General features: G+C 45.0%; 1 protein-coding gene across 4 annotated transcripts in view; it reads left to right on the plus strand.

The window, feature by feature from the left end:
- Positions 1-27,551, plus strand: part of CTC1 (CST telomere replication complex component 1) — a 414,875-nt gene that overhangs the window by 280,268 nt on the left and 107,056 nt on the right. For all 4 annotated transcript variants that reach the window (XM_085875488.1, XM_085875489.1, XM_085875491.1 and 1 more), the window contains 2 exons: positions 17,907-18,119; positions 23,878-24,004. In XM_085875488.1, coding sequence (XP_085731614.1) covers positions 17,907-18,119; positions 23,878-24,004 — 340 coding nt within the window. The remainder of the gene's footprint in view (positions 1-17,906; positions 18,120-23,877; positions 24,005-27,551) is intronic.

Below are 27,551 nucleotides of genomic sequence, written 5' to 3' on the forward strand. Positions count from 1 at the left end.
TTAAATTTGTTCCACAAATTGAACAATTTGGTGTCAAATAAATGAGACATTTCAACAATTTATCAGTCATGTCGGTCAATCGCGGATTGCAAAGTCAATTCCTGGATAATACCTGAAGCTTGCTGAAGCGAGTATTTATTTGAGTTGTAGGATTTAGAACATTGTTTGAAGCAAATGCAATGAAAGTGGGTGGAAATTTCATCTTCAGATGTGTTCAGATTTATTTATTTATTTTGTTTGCAGAATCAAGGCTCGTGGAAGAGACACAACACAGAACTAATCAGGACGCAGCAGAACAAAAGGAACAACAAAAAGAGAAGGGGGAAATGACAACAGCAAGGCCGAGGGACAAAATAGATCGAGACGGACAATAAGGAATACGTGTAGGGATGAGGAGTAACGGAAAATGCAGGGAGGTGGACAAGATGACTGGTATTTGAGACTAATTTCGCTTAAAATATGAGGCAAAATAAACTTTTGTTGACATTGTTGTCACGTCTGAGTTCCTGTTAACATGGAATCCTCAGCGCTGGGACCTAAAGTCTCGGGATGTGGCTCAAATGGTCTTTTCTTGCACTGCGTTCAATTATCCTTCCAACTTTACCATTCCCCATGGATCATTCTAACAAGCTGAAATTGATGGCACACAGAAAGCAGATGGCTCAAACACGTTTAAAAAAAAACAACCTTTTAAAGGGTTTATCTTGGACTTGCAGGAGTACCCGACGTTGCCCGGTGGGTACCCGAACGTTGCCTGGTACTGTTCTAATCCTGGCAATTTTTTTTTTCTGTGGGTGCCTAAAACACTTTCATACACCCACTAAGGATTGGGGTTGGGGATCATTTAATATTACTTTTCACAAAGATACAAAGTCTTAGGCACTCTTGAGCAATTAAAAAAAAATCCAAAAAACTTTTCTTTCAAATTTTTCCAAAAGTTTTTTTTTGGCCTGAAACACTCCAAGACATTCGCTGATGAACCCCTGAAAGTTTGACAAAGATATGTTCACCAATCTCGGAGAAGAATGGTAACACACACACATGGCTCTCAAAGTACTTTTTATAGAAAAGTACAGGGAAGAAGGGTGACAAGATGCCACAATATATGGTACAAACCAAGTGAATCAAGAGACACAAAGCGGTAGATCCATCCATCCATCAGGACCATACTCTGTGCAGAGTGTTGGTGCTGCCGAAACAGACTCCTTGGCTATTGGGCACAATCCTGGACGGGTGGCCACTCCGCCACAGGATACCAGCAAGCTGGCACTCATTTTTACCGACCTCAGAAGGATGACGGGCAGAGTCAACCCCACCTGGTATAAATTCAACAGCAGAGTGGGATTTGAACTCGGGATCCTCCGATCCCAAGCCTACCACCTTAACCATTAAGCCGACACCAGGCATGCTACCACTATGCTACAATGGAATCATTACGAACAAAACACCTCTTCGACAATCCAGATTGTCTCTGGTTGCTTTATCTTCATTTAAAAATGACCAGCAGATTCGGTCTATCCGATAGTAATTTGATATGGTGCTCTTTATCTCACACCTTGGGTTTATTTTCGAGTGCGGTTTGTACATGAGTTTGTTTTTCAAAAAAAAAAAATCTCAATACTTCGGGAGTGTGCAGCTTATGCACGCGATGTGGTTTCTAATTGGAAAAGTTACGGTAAGTGCCTTTGGCGATATTAAGTTCTTTGACAATGACAATCATTGGGAAAATACGTACATCTTTACACGGAGTTGTTACCCTTGCCTGTTAGCCCTGTGATCTGGAGAAAAAGAAGGAATTCTCAAACCTCTAATGTGGGCACCATTGGTCTGTGCCTAAGGCAATTAACCCTTATTCTTATTACATCGGCTTCTAATTTGCCACCCCAATTAACCTTTGCCATCAGCTGCTCCTCTTTCCAGGCTAATTGCTATCCTGCATACTCTCTTTATTTGTGCCATGTCAGATGGTAACGCCTTTCCATAAATCCAGTGTTTTCCTCCTTCAACTTATTACTTGGTTGCGTGAAGGTCCCGGAATAGTTTGCATGATCGCTGCGATATTTACAAAATTAGAAAAATTATTTTGTTTGACATTTAAAACAATTTTCTAAGCTCTTTCATTCGCAGGGTTGAAGAAAACAGTTCAACCTTTTGAACTTCAACAAGGCTGATGATTATTAATTCCTTGATAAGGCCTTAAATGGCGCAAGGTCTTCCCTTTTTAGTTGGAATGGAAATAGCCTCAAGGCTTGCGTGTGAATCAAACACCAGGATTCTCAAAGCTCAAAGGTGGGCCGCCATTGCGCTGTGCTGAAGCTAATTAACACTTATTTTGTTATTCTCGTTTCAAACACGCCGCCTCAATTAACCCTTGCCCTCAGCATGCTGCTCCTTTCAGGCCGACTGCTATACTGCCTAATTTCTTTATTAATGCCAGGCTGGCTCGTACGTTTTTTTGATAAATCCAATATTCTCCTTGAAATTGCTTGGTCGTTGGAAGACCCAAAATATTCATCATCATAAACTGAGCAACAAAAGATATGAGTATTTTATTGTTTCACCATTTGTTTGAAAAACATTTTCAGTAATACCTCGCTTAACACTGCCCCGTGGAACGCCGATTCGTTATCGAGCTCTTTTGTCCTGGAGAATATTTTTTACTCAGAAAAAGAAAATGAAGAAAACCCATAATAGTACATCAGCCAAACATGGAAAAGTCCTTGACAAAACGATTTCTAGTGCATTTTTTGTCAATAGCAGGCATCCATGCTCGATCAATTAGTCATAGGGTGGGGAAGAAAATGTAGGTGGATGCCACCCTCGATTTTGACCTTCTAGGTCAAAAGGTCAAATAGGTCAAATTTTGTGGTTTTTTTTTACATTGTGCATGAATTGACATCAACTTTGCCTCCTCTATCCATATAAACTATTTATATTTTCAAAAACATGCATTTAGCCTGTTTAATTAACAAGTGAATTTTAAGTTTTACACAAATGTGAATGGCATTTTGAAACACAAACATGTGATTTTCTCTAAATGTGTTTATTTTGCATGCTAAAGTAATTTGCACACCAAATCTTTTTGGTTTAAACTATCACACACATTCAGTATACTAATTTGTCACTGTAAAATCCTAAACAAACTTTTTTTGCAATGGCCACTCACTTTATCTTTAATTAAATACTGTATAGCCCCCTCTTGTGGCAGTCAGATTTGTTCTAGTCCACGAGCCAACATCTGATTTTATGGTGAATTGCTTGTTTTATAACAGGCATCCATGCCAGATCAATTATAGTCATCGTGTGGGGAAGAATTTAATGTTGGTGGACGCAACCACTGATTTTGACCTGAAAGGTCATTTTATCCTGGACTTTTCCCCGTTGAAAGCTCATTTAATGTTTATATTTGCAAAAAGATAGTAATACTATTGCTGAAGTACACAGTTTCTGCAACATGCAACATTGTGTATTATATGCCTTAATGTACGGCCCTACATGTATTATATGATGCGAAACAGCAAACTTTTTTGATCTGATAAAGGGCTATACGGTTTCACCATTTATCCATTATTACAATGTGTTTAAAATATTAATTAAATTAATGTGATGTTACTGAGTGTGACCAGCTGGGTGACACAACGGAAAGGGATCATACAGTATTGGGTGTGTCGCATAAGCCTACATGTACATTGTACATGCATGTGTATCGGCATGAGGCTCTTGGTATGAATGTACTGGCCAGTTGGATTACAGCAGTCAATCGCATCACATCCACAGGCAAAAGTGCACCTGAAGTTCTCTCTGAAGCAAGTACGTCGAGCTGTTCTGCATTTGAATGGCATCCACAGGCTACCAGCTCCAGGCAGGCTTTTGGGATTTGGGGTAGCCTTGTCCACACGGCTTTAAGACAACCGGGCTCCTTCCTCCAAGCTGAGGTGTCTGTAGGCGATGAGACATCTATGTGTTCCTGGTCTGCTTGCAACCAAATCTTTGCCTGATAATTGGCGCATGTTGCGTGAAGTTCCAGTGCATCCCTTGTCGGTGGTAACATCTCTAGTCCCTTCTTCGCCTTTCCAAAGAGTTGGAGCCTGGCATGGTTGACGGTTCGTTGGTCAGGTGTCCCATACAGGTGACACACAAACTGTTCAATAGGTGCAAGGTCTCCATCACGACCGATCCCCTTGACAAGAAGTGGTTGGCTTTCAAATGCTTTCCAGCATGACTTCTTTGCATGGCCACTGAAATAAGGTGTTGTGTCACAACCTGTTAGCGCATGGAAGCTGAGTAGGTTTTCCCTCACAGGTTGTGCAAGTCTCTCAGATACGGCATGTAGTGGGTAACATTTCCGATTCTTTACTGTTCCAGACACCATCCACACTTCGGATATTCTTGTTGATACAAAGTGTATCTTAAGTAGCATGACATCTGTGTCTCTGCAGATTACTAGCACTCTTTGGTATCCTTCATTAATTTCCTCGCACGAATGGAGTATCAGCCTGGTATCAGCCTCTTCATGGTTTCCGTGAAGCCTGGGGTCATCTCTCCTTGTTGACCTTGCATCAGTAACATCTGTAAATCCACCTCCGGTTACCAGCTCAAATCGCCCGGGCAGATCTTTACCTTTCTTTATGATTTCCTCAGCTAAGAAATTGGCAAGATCAGCTTTGTTCTCATCCAAGGCAATGAACTGGACCAAAACCTGTGGGAGTGGGACATTGGGCCCATCGATGAGCTTGCGGATTGGTATTTTTTTTCCCAGTCACTTTGAGCGAGTCACTGCCTTGATGGAGCTTTCCCCGATGTAGCGATCAAATACTGCATCAACTCTTGTTGTGTGCTGTCCAAAGTGACGTGTTACAGTTTTTACAAACACATCAGCATATTCACCAAATGTCTGATACCCAACAGGCTTTCCTAGAGCTTGGATAAGGGCGTGACCATCTATAATCACACATGTCTTCTTGTCAGCTTCTGGAACTTCAGGAGGTACTTGTAGTCCTGCCATCAATATGTTAATCAGCTCCAACTTTGAAGCAGAGTTCATCTTCCCTCCAACCTTGGCCAGAGACAGTGGGATTGGAGAGATTTCATGCTTGAGAATGGTCGCCATTTCCAGTGGTCGCCCGGCGGTGACAGCATTGAGCAATCGCTGCAGTAGCTTTCTGTCAGCTTTGATTGTTTTCTGTACATTCTGTTTAGGAGATACATTTGCCTTGTACAAATCAGCGAAGGTTTTTTGAGTGGTGCTTCCTGAGTGTGTCATGAAACCCAACAGTTCCCTCAATCAGGCGTTGCTTTACATTAGTGATAACATGCTTCTTTCCTCGATCTTCAGCTGTGAGTAGATCTCTCACCACGTCACTTGATGCAGTATCTTTGGTTGCCAGTGATACCAATGGCATGTCTTTTCCGTCCGTGTCACAGTCTCCACCAACTTCTGCCAAGGTAGTGTATACTCGGAATACGTCAAATCTTGTCAGTTGTGTGGCAAGCTTCATCACATCATCAATATCACGCCTTGTGCGTGCTTGGCGACTCTCAGAACGGGTGAAAGTGGTCTCCTCCTCATCGTCTTCAAGGTTGTAGAGAGATCTGATGTTCTGATGCGTGATCGTTCTGACCATGCGAGACAAAACTTTTCCCTGGCTTGATCATTCCTGGTAATGCCAATAATGCCATTTTGCATCTTGCATGTTCTGTTGATCCACTCAGTCGCCTGGTCAGCAGGAACTTGGTTGAAGCGCCTTTTTGTTCTCTTCACAACAAAATTCCCAGCATTGAACTCTGTGTGAACCTCTGGCGCCGTCTTCTCTAGGCGTTTCATGTCTGCGAGATAGACCAGTCCCCATCGAGCATAGTTAATGTGGTCGTAGATGGTGAGCCATGGCAGCATGGCTGCAAAGGATTCAAGATGAAGAGTCCAGTTGCCATCTCTCTCAGCCCTGATTAAGTCCAGCAAGATCTCCACCATTTCCATATATTCTGACCTAAGCTTGAAGTTTGGATTGTCAGAGTGCTTCTTATCGAACTCTTTGAGGAGATCTTGCACATTTGTATTCCTCAGAAAATCTGAGAGCTGGCCCACTGCGTTGCTAAGTTCTTCTCTTTAGTTGTCATTTCTCGTCTTCAACAGCTTAGCTACATTTTGGACAAGTTGTTTGACTTCTACATCAAGTTCTTGATCATTTTCAGCAAGCCACAATTCAAACATAGGCCATTTAATGTACCAGAGAGCTTCGTATGTCAGTTGATGTCCTCTCACATCACGGTAGTATGCTTTGCCATCCAGCATGGTATCTGTAGTGTTGGTCGCATAAACACCCGCCTCTGTCCACAGGTCATCAAGTCCAGCACTTTCCATGTGTTAGCCAATTGCTTTCAGGAAGTTGAAGCAGATATGCAGTCCTCCCATGAGAAAAATGACATCCTCAAATTTTGGATTCGCCCCTACTGCACAGCGGCTGGTCAGCTGTGATGATGGTGTTCTTCTGACCCATGTGATTTGAAATAGCCACAAAGCGTTTGATCACAGTAGTGAGAAGGTGTCATTGTCATCTGCTGGTGCCTGGAGAATGGGTAGCATCCCCGCAGTTGTTACAGGTGTGTCAACGACACTGACGGCTTCATTGAATGCTCCCTACGAAGGAACAAGACGATCGTCTTCACTACAATATATGCGTGATGCCAACCATGCCAAATCTTTGGCTCGTGCCTTCTGCCTTTCATCGCCATTACCACTGAACCATTCGACCTCAATCGTCTTGTCATTACTGAATGAATGCGATGGTCTCTGTCCTGAAGGTAAGGTAGTGTGTGTTATGATGATGATATGCTCGGTAGTCATATTTGAGCCATAGTTGAATATTTAATCGCTGTCAGGTCAGGTTCGATCTGTGACCTGCTACAGGTACCATGTAAACCTGTACTAACCTGTTTCATGGTCGTGTTGTCGGCGACTAAACCGTCTCCCCAACCAGGTTTTCTGGTGAGGAGGGTGTTTGGATATGGACACCCAGCAGGATTAAAAACAAAACCTGTCAAAGGGCGGAGGAGCTCTTTGTGAGCCAACGGCCATCCATATCTAGTGCCCAACTGTGTCTGCGGACGTCCTCCTGCGTGTGGGTTACTTTCATTAGGAGGTTGGTGGCAGGATTTGCACTCCAGCCACCGTAAAACCCTTCATTCCGCAAAACGCAAAAATGCAAAAAAATCTGAAAACCCACTCCGTGGGAGTACCTCCTGTGCAGCTTCCCTTCGCAGGGCAGCTCACCGGATGACGAGATTGGGGCAAAGCCTTCGGGACCCCCGATCTTTGATGATAGGAGGGAAACCACGGGGTAACATCCCTGGGTCAGATTGCGGGAGAGCGTGTCGGAGTGGTGCTGAAGTGTCGACCACCAGACGGCGGTCTCCTTGGCTTAACCTGAGGCGGTCCCTTCGGGTGGGTGCCTGGAATGTCCTATCCCTAAGAGAGGATGATCACCTGTCTCTGTTATCATCTGAGCTCAAGCGTTTGGACATCGGGATTGCAGCTCTCTCTGATGTTCGGAGACCGGATTGCGGCGAGATAATGGTGGGTGGTTACACCTACTATTGGTCTGGTCGCTCTGATGGTTACCATACCCAAGGAGTTGCTGTAGCTGTGTCCAATAAGCTGACCCCAATGATAATTGAGGTAACACCGGTCAACGAGCGTATTATGAGATTAAGGATTCGTCACTCCTTAGGTGTCATTTCCCTGGTCTCTGTTTATGCTCCGACTGAGGCGAGTGATCTCACCGTGAAGGATGCATTGTACTCCACACTCGAGTCTGTGGTTGATCAGTGCCCCAGACGAGATACACTTCTAGTCTTGGGGGATTTCAACGCATCGAATGGAACTGATAGGAATGGTTATGAGGTGTGTGTTGGTCCCCATGGGTCAGGAACTATGAACCAGAATAGCACTAAGTTCCTTGACTTTGCAAGAAGTCATGGACTTAGGGTGGCTGGTTCATGGTTTCAGCGCCCACAAGCTCATCGCTGGACTTGGTATTCCAACGGTGGCGGTGTGGCAAAGGAGATTGACCATGTCCTCATTGACGGTCATTGGAGGATGATCCAGAACTGCAGGGTGTACCAGAGTGCTTAGTTCCTCAATACTGACCACAGGCTTGTTGTAGCAACTCTATAGCTGCACCTTAAATCCTGGAGAATGGTACCATCCCAGCCTAGGCTGGATGTTGGCAAGCTCAGGGATGAGAGAGTAGCTGAGGAGTTTGCGAACAGGCTGAGTGGACACTTGGGGGGTCTGGGTGCTTTGGGGGGTCCTGAAGAGTTGTGGAGTGCCTTCAAGACCACCATCCATGATGTTGCCGGTGGATGTTTTGGAGCTCACCGTGGGGCAAAGAAGAATTTTGTGTCTCAAGGGACACTGGATACCATTGAACAGAGTTGCAGGGCCAGGCTGAATGGCAGAGGTGAGCTGTTCAGGGAGCTGAGGCGTAAAACTGTACGTGCATTGAGGGTGGACAAGGAGGCCTATGTGCGAGGAATCTGTGAGGGGGTAGAGCATCACCTGTGGACAGGTGATTCTCGTCCCGCTTACAGGGCAATTTGCGCATTGCGTTCATCCAAGCCCATCCCTCGGAGCACTGCAGTTCGAGCGGAGAGTGGTAGGCTCTTGACAGAGGAGTCTGAAGTGAAGGCCCGCTGGGCCGGTTACTTTGAGTGGTTGTACCAGGCTGATCCCCCAGCTGTCGAGTTGGACGTCAAGGGTGTTACAATCCCTGTTGCTGACCCTCGAATCAACTGTGGTCCACCTTCGCTTGTGGAAACACGGGCTGCGGTGAACCAGTTGAAACGGGGCAAAGCTCCAGGGATCTGTGGCATCCATGCTGAACTTCTCAAGGCTGGTGGAAATGCTGCACTCGTGTCGTTGCATGCAGTTTTGTGCTCTGCCTGGAACACAGGCATCATCCCAACTGACTGGAAGAGGGGCCTTGTTGTCCCTCTCTGGAAAGGGAAGGGTGATCGCCAAGACTGCAACAACTACCGAGGGGTGACGCTGCTCTCAGTGCCGGGCAAGGTCTTTGCTCAGATAATTCTTGATAGGGTTCGCCACCATCTGCTTGAGCACCAGCGTCCAGAGCAGTCAGGCCTTACACCAAAGAGGTCAACGATTGACCGTATCCTTGCCCTTCGTGTCCTCACCGAACGCAGACGAGAGTTTCGGCAGGGGCTGCTTGCAGCCTATGTTGATCTCTGTAAAGCGTTCGATTCAGTGAATCGGGATGTCCTCTGGAGGATTCTTGGTCTTCGTGGGGTGCCACCAAAACTGATCGATCTGATGTATGAACTCTACTCTGGTACTGAGAGTGCTGTGAAGTGTGGTGGTACCATCTCTGACTTATTTCCAGTTGTTACTGGAGTTTGTCAGGGGTGTGTACTTGCCCCCACACTTTTCAGCACTTGTATGGACTGGATTTTAGGGAGGATGTCGGAGAGATCGAGCTGCGGTGCATCGTTTGGGAATGTCAAGATCTCGGACCTTGATTTTGCAGATGATGCAGTCATCTTTGCGGAGACTTTAGATATCCTTTTGGGGGCCCTCGAGGTGCTGAATGAGGAGTCGGAGCCGCTGGGATTACGGGTTTCTTGGGTCAAAACTAAGATCCAGGCTTTCGGTGACATCTTGGATGCTGCTGTCCTGTCTGTGTCTGTTTGTGGTGAGGATGTTGAGGTCGTGGAGAGATTCACCTACCTTGGCAGTGATATTCATGTCTCTGCTGGCTGCGAGTCAGAGGTCAATAGACATCTGGGTCGGGCCTGGGGAGTCATGGATTCACTGGATCATGGGGTGTGGCGCTGCCGGTACCTGTGCGGGAGGACGAAAGTCCGAGTCTTCAGGTCCTTGGTACTTCCAGTCTTGCTATATGGATGCGAGACTTGGACTCTGACCAAGGATCTGAGACGGAGACTTAATTCCTTTGGTACCAGGTCTCTTCGGAGAATCCTTGGCTATCGCTGGTCGGATTTTGTGTCCAACGAGCGGTTGCTGAGAGACACTCGGATGAGATTTGTTACCTGCATAGTCCTTGAGCGTCAGTTGCGGCTGTATGGACATGTGGCTCGTTTTCCTGACGCTGATCCTGCTCACCAGATTCTCTCAGCGAGGGAGTCTCATGAGTGTAGGAGGCCAGTGGGCCGACCACGTGCCTCGTGGTTGCAGCAGGTTGACCATCATCTCAAGGAGATGGGGATGGGCCTGGCATCTGCCTGGGGGATGGCCAGACGGAGGCACCTGGAGTACCGGCGGAAAGTGGACGCAGCGACGTGCTGTTCTGGCACATGCTCCCATACCTGACCTGACCTGACCTGAATATTTAATCAATAGTCAATAATTGTGTATTAATCAGCTGTCAGGATTCAAACCTTGCTTTAAAATGTTGCTTTAAATGTTCCATGTTGCCCAACTGTTTTTGGGCAGCGCCCAACTGTTTTTTGGACAGCCTTTATCACCCTTCCTGTTTTCTGTGGCAGCGTGCCCTTAGCGTGCCCTTGGAGGGAACTGTTCCTTCAGTGCATGCTGCCTACACATTCCTATTCTTAGTCATCACGAGAGTTTTGCCTTTGTTATCAGCAGGTGCCAGTGTAGGAGTGTAGGAGGCTTGGAAAGTCATTAGTTTGCAAGATAAACTGTTGGGTTGCATATCTGAGAGTTGTGCAGGCGGCTTGGAAACTGTTGGGTTGCATATCTGAGAATTGACCGATTCAACTTCCCCTCGGGCCCCTAGGGAGGCGGGAAAGAAGCCCACTGCCACATTTATTTCTTTATTTCTTTATCCCATAGCACACACTTTTATTCCACACCCAGTTCTGCTTTTGTGTGATTATATATATGATGGTTTTGAAGCATAATCTCAATGTGATTCGGAGGCGCCTGACTGAAGGGTCACTAAGTCACATTCCGCATGCGTGTGGTCTTCAGAAATAAAACGTGTAATTCGAGGATCCTCATCTGACTCTGTCATCTTACTCGGCCGGGTGGAGAGTCATGACAGCGTGATCAAGCCTTTGAAACTCCTCTATTGCATCAGGCTTAATCGCTTTTCATCGCAGAAAGCGTTTGCTGTCTGGATTTATATTTTGCTGTGGAACTGGTCCTCTCTGCCCTTCCATCATCTGTGTGCAGTGAAAGGTGTTCTTTCCGTCCAGGGTTGCTTCCAGTCCGTCTACGTTGTCACAAGAGCAGTGGATCAGCCTCTCTCTGACGATATTGTCTGGGACGTAAACATTGCCATTCCGTGCAAACCTCTCAAGTATGTTATTAGCTATTGTTGTGTCGATTCTTCGAACAGTGTCGATACCAATTGTATGGTTGGCGGCATAAAACAGGTCAAGGAGCGCCTTGGAGCGGGCAGCTTGGTGGAGAGCAAGACCTAAACCAACCTGCTTTGGCGTCAACTTCCGTCTGTTGGAAACTGCAAACACAATATCCTGAGCAATGCTGCACGTCATCTGCTTGATGCTGGTGTCTTCCTCAGTGTCCTCATGCACCACATCTATGCCTCCAAAGAGCAGGCGCAGGAACAAATACAGGCTGTTTGGGATCACTTCATCGACATGTACTTGATCAAGCTCTTGCCATGTGTTTGAGTGTCCTGGTGTGTCAAGTAGATGCTGTCTGACTCTGAGGGCCACATGAACCATCTCTTGGAAAATGTTGCCTTGTGCAATATCAATCAGGTCTCCATCCTCATCTTCCGTTGACTCCGTATCTGATGACGAAACAAAACATTGTTGGTGGGACTTTATCAGTGTTTTGGATATAATAAAGTCTGACTTTTCACCGGGATGCATGAGAATTGATCCTGTCCCAAGAGTTCGTACATAACTAGCCTTTGGTCCAACCAACAGTTGAACCCTTTTGTAGAATGTTGTGCATCTAGACTGGTACCTCATTGGCACACAAGTACCCATTTCACTGGACATGCACTTGTATCTGTCCCATATATCACCCATGCTGTACACATGACCACGAGACAGTCCCGCTCCCAAGTCTCTGCAAAGCTTCATCATGCACTCATCCACCTCTGTCTCCTGTGGATCCACTGATGATTTGAATCTCTCATCAGATTGTCTTTCAAAAGCTATCAAGCAAGACAGATGGTAACAACCTTCAGCTGAGATTAAGTCACTGATTCCTGACAGTCTAATACACATTTCTGGGTCAGTTTTGGCACGCTCGATCACGTCTGTAGACTTTTTTAGTGTCTGCACTCTATGAGTCTTTTTTTTACCCTGTGCTTGACAAAACATGCAGAGTGACCAGTCAATTGCTGTCTTAGAACTGCGTGTTGTGGGTGCCGAAGGGACGTTTGAACATTAATCGGATTTAGCACTTGTTGATGTCTCTGCTGATGCCTGGCGTTTGTTTCTTCATCTGCATAACTTGCTTTCAGAACTGAATGTGGAATAGCAGGCTTTATGCCATCTAATTTCATGTGCGCTAAAGTCTTCCTCTGAAAAGTTCTCAAGTCTGTCTAACACATCTATGTAGTTGGTATCACCAAATTTCCTTCGCAGTTGACCAACAGTCCATGTCCTGACCTTTCCCTCTGATGATGCTATCCGGAGGTTGCCTGCACTACTGTGACAGAAGAAACATCTTGTGTTATCAACGTCTGTTTGTTGTCTCTTGCGCTTGACAGTATACACAGGTTCCATGGCTGTTTCATACCAATTTTGGTTGTGTATGTCACATGTTCAGAATTCCTATAAATGAAAAAGTTAAACCCTTTACTGAATTTACATCAAAAATTATCTTGAGTGTTTTGATGATTATTCTTTATGTACTCACTTGCATTGCACCAATTTTACAAATTAGCATGCTTCTCTTGCAGCTCAATCAGCCATAAGAACGTTTCTTTGTACATAGTACTGCATCAACGGTACGGGGCAATGCATGTGTAATTTGACCCAAATGTGGTATGATGGTCCGTTTTACGGCATTCCGTCATTCCAAACAGAATTTTAGTTTGTCCTCTGAATTGTTGTTTACCGATTATCAATATGGTTTAACTCAAATCTAAATGTGGAATTGCCAGGCTCAAACTTAGACCAAATAAAGACTCCCCGTACACAGTGTATACCAGCCGGCAAATAAGACATGAAAATGCCCCGGTCCCATTTCCTTAATGGGCCCAGGTAATTGTTGTACATATCTCTCCAACCAACACATGTCTATTTTTTTATCAAAGTTACTCACTTTTGATGTGCAGTTTGCATCAATTATGTACACTGCCTGATAAAGCATGGTCACGACACCAAACCGCCATGTTGGAATTTCTTTGAACAAATCTGCCACAAGAGGGGGCTATAAAGTGTTTAAGAACAAATAAAACAAGTGGCCATTGCAAACAAAATAATTGTTTGGCATTTTACAGTGACAAAGTAGTTTATTGAACGTGTATGATAGTTTAAACCAAAATATTCGGTGTGCAAATTACTTTAACATACAGAATAAACACATTTCGAGAAAGTCACATTTTGGTGTTTCACGATGCCATACACATATGGGTAAAAAATAAAATTCACTTGTTAATTAAACACCCTAGATTCATGTTTTTGATATTAAAAATGGTTTATATGGATAGAGCGAACAAAATTGATGTCAATTAATGCACAATGTAAAAAACACAAAATTTGACCTTTTGACCTTGAAAATGACCTTTAAGATCAAAATCGAGGGGAGCATCCACCCGCATTTTCTTCCCCACCCTATGACTGATTGATCGAGCATGGATGCCTGCTATTAACAAAAAATGCACCCCAAAGTTAAAAAAAAAAATACATGTTGGCGGGTGTTCTATAATACGCAGCACTCGCCGAGTAAACGCACTCGTCACCATTGTTTGTTCTGTATGCACAAGCTCTGAGCCAATCAGCGATGTTTATTCCGCCTTCCTTTTGCAACAGGGTGAGCCGCCTCCCACCTCGTTTCCCACTGACACCATGTAACCCCAAATATTGGTATTTCCCAACAGCATTATTTATTTATATGCCTGGTGTTGGCTTAATGGTTCGGGTGGTGGGCTTGGGATCCAACGATCCTGAGTTTGAATCCCACCCAGCTCTTGAATTAATACCAGGTGGGGTTGACTTGGCCTGTCATCCTTCCGAGGTCAGCAAAATGAGTGCCAGCTTGCTGGTATCCTGTGTCGGAGTGGTGACCCATCCAGGATTGTGCCCAATATCCACAAGGAGACTACTTAGGCATCACCAATGCTCTGCACACGGTATGGTCCCAATGGATGGATGGATTATTTATTTATTGGGGGGGGGGTGTACAGGAGAGAATATGTACCAAATAATATGAGGTTGGTTTCCAAAGTAACAATATGAGGATTCGGGAGTAGAGTCGGAGCGACGGCAATTAATTTTTTATTGATGTTTGTATGTATTGTCGCGTCTTGGCCGATTAACACCAGCCTGGATGGATAGCCGGACGTTTTTAACTCAGAGGCGAACAGCCAAAATTCTTGGCAGTTCCGGTGCATGCGGGATGGAGGCAGGGAAGGTGCTTTACCAGAACGGGAGTACACAGGTTTAATCTCGAACCCACAACGAACAAACAAACTCAAGGAAATTCAACAATAATGATTTAATGAACATAAATCAAGGGTGATAATGAAAATAAATCAGTGAGGTGATGAAAAGTGAGGAAAACGAAATCCTAATTTGAGACGTCTCCACTCAGTCACAAAAACAGACAAGGGGAAAGATAAAAATAAAAGAAAATCCCCCCTTTATGCCGGCACTCAGCTTTGCGTCCAGAGATGACCTTGAGGAGTCTGGTGTCGTCGAACGCGTGCCACCGCATGGGAATACGCACCAAAATGACGCGAAGTCGCTCTCCGCGGCCACGTTAATGTGGTAATTCATGCAGACAGTCTTCAACGCCAGGAGCTAACAAACTGCCGAACAATTTCTTCTCACAATCGAGATTGCCACAGCGCTCCCTCTAAGTTCCAGGTCCGCACACACAAAATGGCACCACCTTTCTCCTTGATCATACAACAAGGCGACTGCTGAGGCTGGCAGACAAGAGACAGGCAGGAGCGACTGCCAGCCCAGTTTTGGCTTTCTTCTTGGCCCAACCGAACCGACAACGGTGAGCACCTTATTTCAGCAAGTGAACAAATTTGCACCAGCACTACAGTGAGAATTGGGCAGCTCTCTCATCATGCCCAGAAGAGACAAGAGGGCTGGCTGACTGTTCTACTTTAACCGTCCTCCTTCTCTCAAACCTTCTCCCCGTTACGTCACCCCAACCAACCATCAGCCTTGGGGGTGTGGCCGACCAGTTATGTTTCCTGGGAGGTGGCGTTTAGTCTGCTGATTATTGTTGTTGTTGTTGTTGTTAAACATGGTTATTTATGACCGACCTCGTAAATGTAAAAACGTAAGAAAAGGTCACGGTGCAATTACATACTGGGAGAAACTAGCTGTAGACCCTACTTATTTCACACAACCCCCCCCCCCTGTTTGGTGGCACGTAAACAATCTTAAGCTTACAGTTTTCCCTCCTTTCAATTACATCGAGATGTCTCCTACTCGTCCACGGACCATGCTATATTATACAATGCTATCTTCACCATGGGATTCCTCCATCTACCCCCACAAACGCAACAATATTTTGTGTTCTTAATACTTACTGATGATGTTATAATAAACAAAAGATAATCCCATTACCTGTAGGGGACTGACGGTTATTTCCCCAACAGGAGGGGTGAAAATGAGGGATTAGGGGGAAGGGGTCATCACCTCCCCCCACTTCTTTAAGTGGTATAATGATGGGGAGCACAACACAAGTTTACGGCATGGTCCTCATGTTTCATAAATCGTTCGGTCTGCATCTGGCTGTCGGTTTCTGAGAAGCTTTTGAAGTAAATTCCCTGAATTTGAGGTGAAACTACCCCCTTTTTAGCCTCCTACAGGAGGCGGATATGGATGGAGAACACAACCACATGAGACATTCCTGTTCTGATATATCGTACCAAATTTGGTTCCGATTGGTCATGAAGTTTGTCAAGAAAATATGTTTTAGTGAACATGAGGGATTCTGGGAGGGCGGCTATGGCCTCCTTTCCACAGGGGAGATATGGCCAGCCATGGGGAGCACAACTTAAGGTTAGGGCATGGTCACGATGCCTCATGACGAGTTTGGTCTGGATCTGTCTGGCGGTTTCTGAGAATATTTTTGAATAAAATACCAATATTTGGAGTAACCCCCCCCACCTTTATCCCCTCATAGGGGGCGCATCCAGATGGGGAGCACAACCCTATGAGACCTTGCTGTCCTGACGCATCGTACCAAATTTGGTTCATATCGGTCCGGTAGATTGTATGGAGAAGATGGGTTCGTCGAATGTTAACGAATGTCCGGACGGCCGGACACCAGGACACACTTTTTGAGCTTATTTAGAAGAAATGATGTAAAAATTATTCTTTTTATTTGTATCATATCATGTTTACTATCTGTATTATTAGCTCACCTGGAACGTAGTTCCAGGGAGCTTATGCGATGGCGCATCGTCTGTCCATCCACAAAAACTTGCAACTTCTTCTCAGAAACAACACACAATTCCGATGAAACTTTACCACAACCTTCGTCACTCATGACGTACTAAAATTTGTTCACACCATTTAAAAATTTGAGGTCTATGGGGATGGGGGGGGGGGTTGCCCCCCAAAATAGTTATTTGCTTTCTTCTCAGAAACTACACACGCAATTCCGATGAAACTTCACTACAACCTTCATCACCTGTGATGCACCAAAAGTTTGTTCACGACATTAGAAAAATTGAGGTTTAAGGGGATATATGCGGAGTTGCCCCCAAAATATGAATTTGCTCTCTTCTCTGAAACCACACCCACAATTTCGATGAAACTTGACCACAACCTTTATCACCAATGATGTATCAATGTTTGTTCATGTCATTAAACAAAAAATCTCGAGGTATTTACTTTCTTCTCCATTACCTATTTTGTGGGTCATTCATGCTTACCAGTAGTTCCCTGGTTATCTTATCCAGCTGCTACCACGTGAGTACCCAGGGGTATCGCACCTATGTTTATTTGTGCTATTACTAATACCCCAATGAAGACCTCACATACTGCTCATGTGAAAGAAATAATACAGTTGGAAAAGCATTTCCATGGAAGCAATGGTTTAATGACCCCGATTAGCCCTCTTTTCCAGGAACGCATCCTGAGTGCAAAGCAAGGCATTACTGCACCCAGTTTCTGCTTGCACTTCATACAACGTGAAAACAAACTATACCCAAGGTTTTATTTATTATTTCATTCATTTTTTAACCATTGACCTGTTTACCTCTGGGATGTGGTTTAAATCGAAGGAAAAAATAAATAGTGCATAACAGATAATAAGCACATCCTTGAAGTAAAGCAGACTCATTGATTGTAAATGTGACAGTGGATCAAAACTGCTTTAAACCGCAACTCCACACATTGTTTAATATCGTGAGAATAATCACATTCGATTGTTTACAAAATAATAATATGAGGTTAGTTCTAGTTTGATGTGAATGTTTGATGTAATAGAATTAAAAAGTACAGGAATGTTTAGGATACTTCACCGATTCCTCAATAAATTATCCCTTGCAAAGTGGTTAACTCGTCCCAGCGATGTGGTAGTGTCAAGCTGTTTTGTTTTGCCATCCAATAAAGCCTTGAATACGCGGCATTCGAGATGATAAGATTTTTTTTTGAAATGCTAAATCATTGTCATTCATACACACTGATTGCAAACAGTTGCACGATGGAAAAGCAAGTGTCAAAGTTTTGCTAGTTTTTCGAAAAAGTTGCATTTATTGATGGATTTGTGTCATATGCCCAGACAGACTGCTACTCCCTTTGAGGATTGGCAGCTGCCTGCTCTTGCTGAGATCCCTGGCCTTGTGGAGCAGACAACGCAGAAAAGCATTGCTGTCGATGAGAATGAGGAATTTGTATCAGAAGGACAAGCCTGGAATGTGGACGTGGAGGGGAAGCCACGTGTGAAACAAAAGTGGACCTACTGTGCCCTCCTCCCAACTGACTTTCATCCAAGGCTGGTGAGTTATCAGGTGGAGTGAAGTATTTATGGAGCTTTTAATAGATTAACGTGGCAGTCATGATACTTTGCCACCAATCATAGTTTGGAAAAACAGATATTTCTTTCACATCGGATTCTGGGAGTCTACGGAGCAATGGTTGGAGCGTCCACCCTGACCCTGGTTAGAGAGACTGGGTGGTTGGCATTTTGATTCTGACCCTGGCTGAGTCATCATCAGTTATTTTAATAAGGCAATTCTTTGTACGTGTGTTTGTATGTACATCTGAAAATCACAGCAAAAAAACAGGGCCGGGCCGATCTCCACCAAATTTTGCATTTGTGTTGGTAGTCTCCAGGGTCAGGTAGTGGGCACACCCCTCCCCCACCTCCCTTGCAAGGGGTGGGGAGAAAGACCACTTACGATTTTCACCTGTACACATGCCACAGTGCAAGTGCTTTACTGATGCCTGCTCTAGACAGGGGGATTGTTAGCGACAACACAAAATGCATTTGCCCCACCTCCCCCATTCTCCTCCCCCTCCCGCCCCCGCGGCTACTCCCAATGGACCAGAGTTTTTTTTTCAAAGTTTATGCTGCTGCTTCCTTGTTTGGTGTTCAACCATAAAGGACACAGCATATATAAACCCGACAGGTTGGCATCCATGGCGAGGAGGGCATTTCTCCTTAATTGCCCCACTGAGTGTGTTAAGAAAAGTGATTTCATTCAAAAAATAATGGTGGCATTGCTGACACCCAGAGTGCCCCCGGAAGTTCTGTCACTTCCCCCAAGCTCAGCGGCGATGCTCTGTCCTGTGTGGTCTCATGTATTTGTCTGTATATGTGGGCATTATTTATGTTGCAGCTCCTCCATGAATGAGACTTCGACTCTGAAGAAGAAATAGAATAGGTCAACTTGCATTTTGCATTATTGTTTTCGTTGTTGATTTCATGTTAACCACTGGCTTTGTGAAATCGACTAGAAAACTGCCATTGTCATTCTGAACCATCCAGCTGAGAGTTCTGCATTGTCAACCTTGCCTTCCTTCAACGGAATGTAATTACTTTGACTGATATACAATCAAGGATGCAAAAAAAATATTCATAGTGCACCTTTGAAATACATACGAAAGTGATTCGAGTTCACGGTAGATGCAACATCTGGTCTCTCAGCTTGTTCACAGATGATGCCACTTGGAAACTCGATGCTACATTGAACATCATGGCCGATAATGTACAGTAGGTTCCCAAGAGAGACAGCAAAAATATTTTAAAAAATACACAAGCAGGGTACCCGTCTCCCTCCGCAAGGTTCGTAGATGTCTCACCTCAAAAGAGCAATTTTTCGGAGTGTATATTGGTAGAAACGGGGATTCAGCGCAAAGTAATGACGCGGACCGTGACACGTGGTACGTTTACCTCATAGACAACGGCGGTCCGCTCAGAAAAAGAACTATCGTTTGTGATTTAAAATATGTATTTTGTGCTGAGCATGATATTGTCTGTCCTTGCGAAATCCAAGTGAACAATAGTTGCCGTGGAAACAGTATTTTGGTAATTTCAAAAAATTGACCTATCAAGTGTTTTACGTGATGGAATGTTGTGCAAAACAAATGTTGTTGATACATTTTCTAATTGCTGCCTAATAGGTGTTTTACATGTTTTGGATGTCACTGACCTTCACCTTTGACTGATTTTTGCCAGAATTTATACACATACAGTACAGTACCAAAAGAGAGTCAAGACCCCCTTTCAAATTTTTCACCTTTTGTTGCCTTACAGCCTGGAATTAAATTGCATTAAATTAGACTTTTCCCACCTTTATTTACACATCGAAACCCACAACTTCCAAGTGAAAAACAAAATATCTTAATTAAAATTAATTAAAAATACAAAACTGGAATATCTTGGTTGGATAAGTGTCCACCCCCCTTTACTTATCATAGCAATTGTAATTTCGCTCAAGTGTTAACCAATCACTTTCAAAATCACACACCAAGTTAATTGACCTCCACCTGTGTTAAACTGTAGTGATTCTGATTATTTCAGAATAAATTTAGCTGTTCCTGTGGGTTTCCTCTGCTGGGTGGTGCATTTCACAGCAAAGAATCAACCATGATCACCAAGGAGCTTTCAAAAGACCTCCAGAATAAAGTTGTGGAAAGGCACAAACAAATCAGGGGATGGGTCTAAAAATATTTCAAAGGCCTTGAATGCAGGAGGAGGCCATTAAGCCCAACAAGCCTGCGCAAAGGAAAACTATGAAGAGCAATCAGAGATTGCAGGCCGTTTCCAAGACTTGTTTTGTGTGGTATATTTTGTGTGGCAAATTAATGGAAGGATGTTTGAATCGAAAGGTCATTGATGTCAAATTGGTCAAAAGGGCAAAGGTCTGAAAAGGTGTAAAGGTCTGAAAAGCTTGATCGCGTCTTAAAAGATCTCGGGGGGTCTAAAGGCTGTAATTTAAGGTCCAGAGGACCTTAAATTGCAATTGTACGTAATTAATGGACTTAATTTACAGACGGAGTTACAGTCCGATAATATGTAATTAATAGATGTACTTTAGGTCCAACTCACGTTCAAACACGACGTAATTAAGAGACATACTCACGTTCCAATGAAATGGAATTAATAGACATCGTGCTCACATTTCATGACATGATTAATCGATATACTGTGCTCAAATATTAGTACAGAATTGATGCACATACTCACGTTCCAATATTACGTAATTAATAGACGTACAGATTATCGCAATGCTCAGGAGCCGGCCTTTGGCCTCGGTATGAGTAAATATAATCCAGTACTAAATTTCATTTTGTTTTTCTTTGCGAGCTCAACGTTGAACTCGTCCGAGACCTTCACAATATGAAGCTCTGTGCCAAATATGGCGATTATAGCTGCCCTCGTTTTCAAGTTTTTCTGCTGACAAACAAACACACAGACTGGATCGTCACAATATTCACGTGCTCGTCCAATGGCCACTGCGTGAGCCACGAACATCCTGGTTCCAGGCCATTCAAGGGTCAAAAGTACTAACATCGAGAGAGGTTAATTGTATGCAAGTGAGAAATCTTGATAAACAACTATTTCTATCATAGCATTTGGGAGCATGGAAACATCCACAAATCTCTACATTTCCTGATAAATTAATAAAAGTCCAACTTTAATATGAATCACACTCATTCGACATTCGATCATCTCGATGGGAAATAATGGTTTGTGGTTGTTAAAGTCAAATGGCTTCATAAAACTATGTCAATTACCAGTATGTAAGCAAATATTTAACAATATACTGTTGCGAATTCGCGCCCGCCGGCGTGCGGACGGCCACGTAACTCGGATCGCGGCACGTCGCCCACCGGACAGACAATTCAGTCGTGACCCTCTTGGACCAACGCCGGGAGCTAGTCACGGGTGGGGGTTTAACCTCACCACGATCGTGCCAATTGCCCACCCGCGCAGGATAGGGTCGCTCGCCAAATTCGATCTTCCGAAGTACCTGCGCGAATGGTCGACCGGGCGATCGCACCTCGCCGCAGGTCGACTCCGGACACGGGCCGCTTGGGCGGCCCGTTCAGTGCTATCGGGATAACCGAGCGGTGTTATCGCCGACCTGGACGGTTCAGATTAATTACCGGGCGTATTAAGCCCACTATGAACCCTTTACGTGAAGCAGGATCGAGGGTCAATAAAGAAAAGACGAAGCGAAACGGGAAAACAGTTCACACAATGCACATTTATTACGCGACACACGGAAAGCACACATATACAGCCAAACAGTCAAAATGCACATATAGCAGTTAAAACAAAAGAAACATTGACGCAGAGTTATTACCGAATACGCGTACACACAGCAACACTTATACAGTTCTACTTTACAGACGGCGCCAACAACATTTACTCAAAAGCAAAGGAAAGAAGCCACCCTCATAGACAAGGGGGCAGACAGGCCTGGAGGCCAATATGTGCGCGTGACCTGGAGGAGTGGCCAGGTCCGCGAGTTCTGGGGGGGGGGAGGTCCTACCCACGTCCTCGTGACGCGTTGGTAGACGAGCCGCAGATGTGGCCGCGTGGCTGTGCCCCGACTCCGTGCTCCTTGGCGGGTTTCGTTGGCACGACGTTTGGAATGGGGTGGGAACGGGGCCCCCTTTTTGCACTATCTCAGCGGGGGGGAAAGGGGGAATTGTTGATGCCCTGGGGGAGGAGAATGGCTGGCTGGCTTGGGTCCCGCGACGAGCGATCTCACACCACGACCTCGTCGCCGACCGCCGTCCTTCTCGCCTCGGACCCGAGCTCCTTTGCCTCTTCCCGCAACTCTCCTCAGCCGACTGCAGAACCCAACTCGATGCCACACCGATGACTTCGCCACCCGACTCCACTCTCTGCCACACCGATGACTCGAGTCACTCTGCCCTGCCGACACACACTGCTTCTGCCACACTCTCCCACTGCCACACTCTGCTACTGCCACATTCTGCCACTATTCGTCTTGCGCTCGCCGTTTTATAGGCCGGCAGGAGAAAACAATATGCAAATATCTGGATCACGATGACCTCGGCAGCGGAGCCACGCTCGCCAATTGGACGGAGGAAAAGTGGGCGTGACCTCCCCTGATCCCAGAATTTGCATATATCGATTTCACACAGACGCGCCTGGAGGCGGGGCCAAGCCGCTCCGCACTTGCTAATTGGACGGATCAGAAGTGGGCGTGTAGCGTTCTTGATCCGAATTCTCCCTCGGAAAGGCCGCAATTTGCGCTCGTGGCTCGGTGCGTATCGCTGAACGAGCACAAGACAGCCCGACGCTCAGTGTTCACAGGTGGTGCGGGAATGGCCGTAGAAGGATAGAGGTGAGGGTGGTGGAGGGTTTATCGGTGGTGGTTTGATGGTTATGGTGCCGTTTGGGAATGACGGTGATGCGATGTTTGCGGGATTGAGTTGTGATGGTAAAGGTCGTGGCTGTTGGCGTTGTTGTTGTTGTCTGAGGGTTGGAGCGTGGTTGCAGTTTGTGATGATGGCTGGCATCGTGGTTAAGGTGGTTGTTGTGTGATGGCAGTTGAGACATGGTTGGTTCAAAATAAAGATAGAACAGAAAAACGGCTATCTCAAAGCGTCGCAGCCCGAATTAATCACATAAATTCCCTCGAGACAACGGGTTTGAGGCTAACTACACATGTACTTAGAGATATCTCAACTACGGGCCCTTCATGGTGGTTTGCGAATTTCCACAGCCGAAACAATATGTTGTAATCATGAAAGTAAAGAAAATGTCAATGCAATGTGGCTATTTGTAATGGCATCTTCCTACTTCTGATAAATTGTGTCCATCAGTAAGTTATTTACTTTTTCGAGCCAGGGGCAAATTCTATTTTTCCCATTCGGAGAAGTGCAAATCAGGATTGTCTGGCCGGTCTTGAAGAGCAATTTTGTTTGGTTTGGTATCGGCGATTGTATGATTCTGGTAATAGGTCGAGACGCGACAAGTCTGGCCAGAATTTCTTGTCATTCTGAACTTGTTTGTGGAGACTCGGCACAGGTTTGCTTCTATCATATTACATAAAATTGTTCGTGCGATTCATATTTCATCAAATGCAATACTATTGTAAGACTGTTTACGAAGGAAATCGCAAAAACAATTACAGTTGTACATTTAGAGTTGCATAGTTAACTTCATTCCCGAAAGGAGGGAAGAGTCGAAAAAATAGCTGTACAATTTTGGGAAAATAAGAGGGTCATGGTGTTGTTAAATGTGTGGTATTTGCGTGGTTTGGTTCACAGGTGTTGCTGGCGGTGTTGGGCTATGATGAACTTATGGCATCATTGGCCTTGCAAGACCAGACGGGCTGCCTTCCCTGCCAGGTTGTGCAGACAGACGGTGTACCTTTGCTTCAGCCAGAGCTGCTGGGTATGAAAAAGCACAGTCATGGCTGTTAATTTCCTTTTTTTTTTTTAAAGTCGTCAGCACTTGATTGAATTTAAATGTGAAATTTAAGTACTCAAAAATATGGGTAATTATTTATTTGTTTGTTAGTTTGTTTTTATACACAATGTCTAAGCTCGTGAAAGAGCGAGAACACTGAACGAATCATAATGCAACACAATAAAAGGAACAGTAAATGGAGGGGGGGGGGAAACACCAACAGCATAGTTGAAGGACAAAATGGACAGACTTGGACAAATAGCAGATGTGGGAAGGAATGATGAGTAGGGGAGGATGCATGAGGTAGACAAGATGGATACAGAAGCGCACTCCCAGGAAGGAAAAACTGGGATTTGTAAGAAGGTTGGCTTGGAAGTGGGGGTGGGGTTAATAGTGGTCGAAAAGATCATGGTTTTAGAAGGGGATTATCTGAGATGGTGGTGAACGGCTGTCTTGAAGACCTGGAGGAAAGAATGATATTTAAGAGAATGTGGAAGTTGGTTCAACAGGTGGGAAAAGAAGAGGGACGGATGAGTGTAGGTGAGCAGTGATTCTGGATTTAGGTAGTTTCACCATTAGGGGGTCGATGGACCGTGTGCGCCTTGCAGAAACCTTGGGAGGACAATGCATGGAAAGAGCAGAGGGTGCAAGATCAGAAAGCAGACGGTAGAAGACAGAACCCACCGACTTGTCTGCAATGGGAAAGTGAGAGGCCCAAGGAATCGGCTTCCTCGTGGGAGATTCCAATTTGATTATAGGACAGATGGATTTGTGTCATACGGATAGGACAATAGGACAGAGGGTTACCAAAATAAATGGTATGGGGAGGAATAGGAAGTGATTAATTGTGATGGTGACAGAGGGAAGAGCATGATTGGTTAAACACATTGAAGGGGTTTCTACAAGGAGGAAAACAGTGACAAAGGAGTAAAGATTTTCTTTTCTTCGCATTGTTTTCTTCTTTTACCGAACATTTTTTTTTCCCCTGCAAAGTGTCCTGGCAAATGTTGTGAAAATTGTGAAAGCTGCTGTGTTAATATATTTCACCAATAATAATAATCAACCAGCCGAAACCCCGTCACAGACGGATTCCGTTCCATGAGCCCAATATGACAACCAGTGGCGGCTCTCGTAAGAGCTGGATCCCAGTCGATGTACTCAATGGCTTTACCTAATGAGGCCTACAAAACGTCCTTGCACACGACATTTTTGGTGTACACTACTCCTTGTGAAGAAGTCCCCTGATTTGTGCACGTGTCTACTTTGACGTACAAACACCGTGTCAAAACTTCTCAGATCACAGCACCGAGAAAAACGTGACGCAACCGCAAGGAGGAGCACAAAATTGGTCCTTCAGTATTAATATATAGATAGATAGATAGATGATTGTGCCCCAGGCAAAAATAACATTCCTTTCATGTTGTAATTCTCTGCAGACTACTGTCGTGTATGAGAGTACAACTCTCATATACTCGAGTTCTAACTGTAGGGTCATGGTGTAGGGTCACGAACTTGTGGTTGTAGGGTCATTTTTGCCTGGGTAATGCTCTGATTCCAGGTCCAATCCATGCACTGTTGATTTTTGCATTGTCTAATGCCCTTGTATCATGGAAGCACGTTTGGTTCCAATTCCACTGAAGGGCATTCTAAAAGTTCTCCGAACTAGAAACTCACAATTATTTCACATTTTAAGGTAGAAACTCACAATTCATGGTGGCAGGTAACCCACATAGTCCAGAACATACCAACTTTTTATGTGGTGAAGCCGCTTCAATATTTGACTATTTCCGCCCTTCCGTCCGTCCGTCAAAAGTGAAGAAGAAAAACCTTTAAAACACAGTGTTTCTCCGAAAAATGGACCCTTTTGACCCTTTAGTCTATTGAGACCCCTTTGAACCCTTTAAGTTTGTCTCTGCTCTATCCTTTTCAAATGTTGAGCTTAACGCAAGGAAGCTGTAGTGTCCAAAGATGGTGCTGTTGAGGTTTTCGCACTTACAAACAGTAAGTTTTGTGTCATTATTGTATTGAACATTTGGTGATGAGCATGGCTGATATTTTGTTGCCTCCACCTGCACCATTCCTGCCGGTCCCAGGTGAGCCCACAGTACCATGGCGCTGATGGTATCAGTCGTTTGAAATGTACTTGCTAGCAATGGATTTACAAGATGTGGCGGCCCCACGTGAGCGAACCATTCTTTACCACTGCTTGGGGATAGAAGGCCGGTGGATTTTCTGTAGTTTTTGAACTGGCGAAAACGACACGTTGCAAGCAGCTGTTGATACACAGTCTGCACATCTTGTTTCCCAGTAGAGTCTTCTCCTCAATCGCCTCCAGTTTCGTCAGCGATCTCAGCGACCGAGTGAGTCCAATTTGTGTATCTGCACTACGAGAACGAGTACAGCATTGCAAGTTTGGAGCACTGCAGGATGGGTTAATAAGAGATCAGTTCATTGGAAAAAAAATGTCTTGCGTGCAGCTTCGGGGTCACCTGTTATTCAAATCTGATGATTTTTTCATTGGGGAAAGCAGTGGATATCGCGAAGCAAAATTAAGCTGCATTAGCGGCGGCGTGTACACCAGCAGACACCTCAATAGCGCCATATTTGGACACGACGGCACAAGTACCTGTACAAAAAGTACAAAATGCCTCCAGACGTTGCCCCAACTGTGGATCACTCAGACATGTAACCCGATTCCTGGAGTGCCCTGCAAATGACCAGTGCTGCAGGAATTGCCAAAAACCGCACCACTTTGCCTGGTGGTGTTGTTCAGCACACTCCCCACCTGCGACGGCATCTGGCACAGCAACTTCATCACCAGAATCAATCAACTCGGTGTCTCAGATCATTACTTCATTCAAAACCTGTGGATGCTATTTGAATGTCACTTTGATTCTGCTTCAGATTGATACCAAAGTCTCACTTCTAAATAAGGCAACTTATGACCAAAAATGTTCACATGTTCCCCTGAAACAGAGTTCAGTGGCCCTACCAGGTGAGGGCAACATCAAAATTACCATGCCGAGCACTTTCTGCCTCCCAGTGCAGTACAAAAACTACATTGCTGCCCTTCAGTTTTCTACATTACCACAACGGGCGGCAAACTGATGGGGCTGGACCTATTCCACAGTTTTCACTTTCGGCTGGCTGATTCCTGTGGCACCGACGTCCTGCAGGTCACGACCGCCTGGCACCACATGTTTCCTGTCTTGTTTACAGGCCTGGGGTGCATCACAGACTTTATACACAAGCTTACTCATGGTGTATGATCTCCATTCAAAGTGGCCTGAACCTATGCTGCAGGGGTCAGTCCCTACTCAATCGGTAATTCAAAGGCTTGATGTATTGTTTGCCCGGTGGGTGTCTCCCAGAAACCACTACCATAGACAACGGGCCTCAATTTAATTCCTCTGACTTTACAACTTACCGAGCGGAGAGAGCTCGCAAACACATCAGAACAGCTGTTTGCCATCCTCAGGCTCATAGAGGCGTGGAGCGCCTCAACCAGACACGAAAGAACGACATCCGCGCT

This window comes from Eptatretus burgeri, chromosome 3 (assembly GCF_056783735.1).
Source record: "Eptatretus burgeri isolate ZD-2024b chromosome 3, Ebu_testis_v1, whole genome shotgun sequence".
NCBI classification, from domain to species: Eukaryota; Metazoa; Chordata; class Myxini; order Myxiniformes; family Myxinidae; genus Eptatretus; species Eptatretus burgeri.